The following is a 5,146-nucleotide window of genomic DNA, read 5'->3' on the forward strand; positions in this document are numbered from 1 at the left end:
TTCTCCTGGTTTCTGTGCATAATTAATATGTTTAGCGTTTATTCTTCTTCTCTTGACATTCAGAGGTTCAGTCACATCAACCTCTGAACTTCAGGCTGTTGATGTTCTCCGATTAGGTAACTACGCTAACAGGAGGTCATCCTGTTAGCGTCGTTAGCTAACAGGAACATGCAACATGCCATCCTGTTAGCATCGTTAGCTAACAGGATCGCAGCTTCTCCTGTTAGCTAACGACGCTAACAGGAGAACAATCTTCTCCTCCCAGCCTTCAGTTTGCTGCTTCCATCTCAGACAGTTTTCGTCTGGATATTTTCACATCTTCAGCTGGTCAGATCATCGTCTGACAACAAGCCAGAACAAAACGGCTCCTTTACTTTCTGAAACATCTTGGTAAATAATTCACATGCATCTGTTCTCCCCACACAAACATAAAAAATGTGATTTGTCACCACAACAACTCAAGCTGCCATATCTGCAAAACGCCATTTTTCCTGAGTGTAAGTGAGTGAAACTCCACAGGATTTATCTTTCAGGTCATAAAAGACTTGAGTTCCTCAGCAGGCCTTAAACTCAGCCTAATATTTTACACAGAGCTTCTCCCGGGTTCAGGAGCTGCTGCAGAAATCAAACTGCAAAAATAAACAGAGTCCTCACATCAGCCATCAGAGCTGCATATAATGTTACAGAATGGCCAGCTGCTGTTTTTCTCCTCTTTAACAATCGAATCATTCGCTGAATCGTACAGAAACCCAGTGGCTTCATCGGTGTGTTTGTTTCTCAGGTGGTGGAGAATGGAGCTCTTCTGTCATGGAAGCTGGGCTGCTTCCTGGACCGGACCACCGTTCCAGATATCAACAGTGTCCAGGGTCCAGCTAAAGATGGATCCATGTCTGCCAGGCTAGGTTACCCCGTGGTGGGATGGCACATCGCCAACAAGAAGCCACAAATCCCAAAGCGAGTGAGACGGCAGCTGAACAACACTCCGACGCCCGTATTGGCTGTTCTTCCTCCAACCACGGCGGCTGAACCTCCGGTCAGGATCGTCCCAACCCTCTCCTCTCCCTCCATCGCTGCACCCACAGAAAGTTCTGCCCCTCCAGTTCGGGGTCCTGTGCCTCTGCCAGGGAAGCCTACAATCAGAATCCGTGACCCCATCGCCCATACCCCGACCCTGGGCCCACCTCAGCCAACCAAGGTCGTTGTGACCACCAGCACCGTTTCCATTCAGCCATCCATGTCCAGGAAGATCCCTGTAGAGCCCACCGCCACGCCCACCATCCCACCCAAAAAACCACCCAGGAAACCACCCAGCACCACCCCAAAGACCCCCTCACCCAAGGCCCCCACAGCCAGCACACTGTCACCTGGCGTCATCGACGACCCAAACAACAAGAAGCCGGTGCTGAGGAACCCCATTGATCAGGTCGTTGCACTGGTGGGAACGTATTTCGAGGTTAAAATCCCTTCTGATACCTTCTTTGACAAAGAGGATGGAACCACAGACAAGCTCCGCCTGTCTCTGAAACAGAACCACAAGGATGTGGTTGGAGAGGAGTCCTGGATCCAGTTCAACACCACCAGCCAGCTGCTGTACGGCCTGCCGGATGTTCAGCACCTCGGGAAGCACGAGTACTTTATGCAGGCAACTGACAAAGGAGGCCGCAACGCCATCGACGCGTTTGAAGTCAAAGTAAACCGCTGGCCTGCCAATGACAAAACGCCGGTCATTTTCACGGCCCGCTTTGAAGGAGAGCCACGGTTAATCACCAACAACATCCACAAGAAGATCCTGCTGGTCAAGAAGCTGGCGTACGTTCTGGGCGACCGCAACAGCAGCACAGTGAGCCTAAGGAACATCAGCAAAGGCTCCATCGTGGTGGAATGGACCAACACCAGCTTGCCGCAGCATCTGTGTCCCAAGGAGCAGCTCAGGAACATGAGCCGGACGCTCGGAGACGCCGACGGGAGACCCACACAGAAGTTCAGGAACTACATGGGGCCGGACTTCAGTCCGCTGGAGGTGAAGGTGCGAGGCAGAGCCAGCTGCCGGATGTACTCCTTCATCCCGCCAGCAGAGGTCGACATCCCAGAACCTTCCATGGTCACTCCAGGCCTGGGGTCGAGCCGCCACAGCACTGATGACGTCTACCTTCACACAGTGATCCCTGCTGTGGTGGTGGCGGCCATTCTGCTCATCGCAGGGATCATCGCCATGATCTGCTACAGGAAGAAGCGGCGGGGCAAGCTGACCATCGAGGATCAGGCCACCTTCATCAAAAAGGGGGTGCCTATCATCTTCGCCGATGAGCTGGACGACTCCAAGCCGCCCCCCTCCTCCAGCATGCCGCTGATTCTCCAGGAAGAGAAGCCGCCGCTGCCGCCCCCCGAGTACCCCAACATGGCCAGCCCAGAGACCACGCCCCTCAACCAGGAGATGCTGGGGGAGTACACCGCCCTGCGGGATGAAGACCCCAACGCACCCCCCTACCAGCCGCCTCCTCCCTTCACAGCTCCCCAGGAGGGGAAGGGCTCCCGTCCAAAGAACATGACCCCGTACAGGTCGCCGCCCCCCTACGTGCCGCCATAAGGCCCGGCTGCCCTCCCCTCACGGCGGAGGGAGGCTCCAGGAACTGCGCCGGTTTCTGCTGTTTCTGTCTGGACTTTTACAGGAAGTGATGTCAAGAGGTGCTAAAGTTCCAAAACAACGGAGGCGACGGTCTGGGTGGGGTCTGGAACGGCTTTGAGGTACTACTGGTTCTGTGGTAGCCGCCGCGCTCTGATCCCAGCGGGCCGCTGACCCGACCCAGAGGAGACCACCGGGAGACCTGCTCTCCCTCTCAGCATTTCAGCTTTTTCTACATTTGAGAACTGGATTTGACTTTTCTTCTTTTTCCCCGATAACTTTTATTTTTCACTGGACTGAAGCGTTGCCTAACAGCCGTTGTGTCCTGCTAGCGTCACCAGACACACACACGTCTTCTGAAACATCGGATCCTCGTCCCAACCCCAAGCTCTCCGATCGAAGGGAGGCCGAGGTGTGTGTGTGTGCGTGTGTGTGTGTGTGAGAATGAGTGTGTGTGTGTTTATTGGGATTCATAACGGTTTGCCTTTTAACTCGGTTTGTCTGTTTTTATTCTTATTCACAAAGTCTAGCTGAGAATAACAAGGTAGAGATGAATAATCGTTTGTTTTGTTGGTTTTAAGTTCACTGTTCGTCTGGAAGATTTTTTATTTGGTGGAGCGAAGTGGGAGAGAAAGAATTATCTTCCAAAATATTAACAGGTGATTTTTTTTATTCCTGTTTTTCTACAAGACAAATCAGACACAACTTTCAGTCCGGTCCTCTGAGACGAGAGAAACCAGGCAGTAAGATCAACGGCTGGAATCCTGTGGGAACTGGTTTGAACCAGTTTGAACCAATGGGAACCGGTTTGAACCGGTGGGAAGCGGTCTGAACCGGTTTCCAGTGGAAAGCAATTTCCACTGGAAATCGGTTCCAATAATCAACCATCCAAACAATTTGGATATCAAAAAACCCAGACGTGTGACAGAGAACAGGTTTAAATGTTTTATTTCTCCGGTCCCGGTCAGACGCTCCATGGTCGGTATTTAAATAATCCAGTTTGGACAGAAGGCCGTCCACATCCCGCCTGATGGGTTACAGGCGGTAACCAGAGCAACCAACAGTGACTCAGAAACAGAACCGACCTCATGGTGAGGAGGTCGGGTTTACCTGCTCTGATGTCACATCCTGCAGCCAATCAGCTTCACCCTGACTCCGGTGTGTCCCTGACGGCTCCATCAGGCCCTGGTCATCCACTGGGCATGTTCTGTGTCTGCTGACCCACTGTCAGAAGCTCTGGTAGCTGCCTGATGACCCTGGTGGCGCCCCCTGGTGTTCAGGCTGCATGTAGAGCAGGTGTATCACCTGTACTGGTTTTCCACAGGATTCCAGCTCCGCCTCTTTTCTGTCCGGTAAAACTGGTCAAGAAACCCGGAAACTTTAAACCAGGGATCGTTTTATTTGATTTTACTTTTTTCTACGTGACGCTGGGACTCTCCCAGAAGTGAAGTTTTGTTTTCCTGATTTTTCTGGATTGTGTCTGAGATTCAGGAAAGCAAAAACATTGAATTTCCAACCAGTTTCTCCCAGAAAACCTTTTTTTTTTTTTACTTTTTGATACAGCCTCAAATTGTTTATTAAAACGATCTGAATTGATGATTAGTCTTCTGTGATTTGTTAAAGTTTTAGCTTAGTTCACTCATGGGTCACATTTGGATTATTTTGGTGTTGGCGTCGCCGATGCGGCGCAGAGACCTGGAAGTCGTTTTGTTTCCATCCTTCGCCTGAGTTGGAGCAGGAAGTGACCCTTTGCAATAACGGCGTGCGGCGCGGCCGCTCCATGCAGCCTCATGCGTGTGACTCATACTGTCATGATGTTGGTTTTCGCAGGATGCCAAGGCTTTTTTTGCTTATCCAGTGTGCATTGTAATAATAAAACCAACTGGTACCTTAATCAAACCAACGCCTGGCTCGTCTTTCTTGCGTCTCGCCTCATCCCTGCTGGATCTGTTGGGAGTTGTCTGCTCCATCAGACCTGAAGCCTGGTTCTGGTTCTCCCTCCCCGTCTGAAGCCGTCTGGGACGGACAAGCTGCTGTCCAACTTGTCCAAACTTCTCTTCCTGGTTAAAGGTTTTGCTTTGAAGACTCGGTCCAGTCAAATCACACTCTCCACCGACTGAATCCAAACGCTTTGCTCTGATATTGACCATTGATTAGATGTAAACAGCTGAGCGATGATTCATGACGGAGTTTAATTTGGAGGAGGGTGAAGCGAAGATGAATGAATTCCTGCAGGAGAGACAGAGCTCAGGGATGATGGAGATTAATGGAGGATTGATCCCGGCCTGATTGAGGCGCCTCTCTGCTGTCAGACTAAATCAGCCGTATGTATAACTGCATGGATGTTGAGTCCATCAGCTGCTGATCCAGTTAAACTTGGAGATCAGACGGAGTTTAATCTGAATGCTTTAAAACATGAACTTGTGGCTCACAGAGAAAATGGCTTCCGGTTCCAGGACCAGTTCATCTCAGACCGAGTTTGAATAAACCCTTACTGCACCACCGAATAAAGAAACACAAATA

At 50.9% G+C, this 5,146-nt stretch overlaps 1 protein-coding gene across 1 annotated transcript in view; it reads left to right on the forward strand.

Annotated features, from left to right (window-relative positions):
• The window catches only part of dag1 (dystroglycan 1), a 41,863-nt gene extending 37,337 nt beyond the window's left edge, over positions 1-4,526 (forward strand). The window contains exon 4 of the mRNA XM_007541266.2: positions 782-4,526. Coding sequence (XP_007541328.1) covers positions 782-2,587 — 1,806 coding nt within the window. The 3' untranslated portion in view covers positions 2,588-4,526. The remainder of the gene's footprint in view (positions 1-781) is intronic.
• Positions 4,527-5,146: the final 620 nt, after the last annotated feature.

Source organism: Poecilia formosa, unplaced genomic scaffold (genome assembly GCF_000485575.1).
Source record: "Poecilia formosa unplaced genomic scaffold, Poecilia_formosa-5.1.2 Scaffold597, whole genome shotgun sequence".
NCBI lineage: Eukaryota > Metazoa > Chordata > Actinopteri > Cyprinodontiformes > Poeciliidae > Poecilia > Poecilia formosa.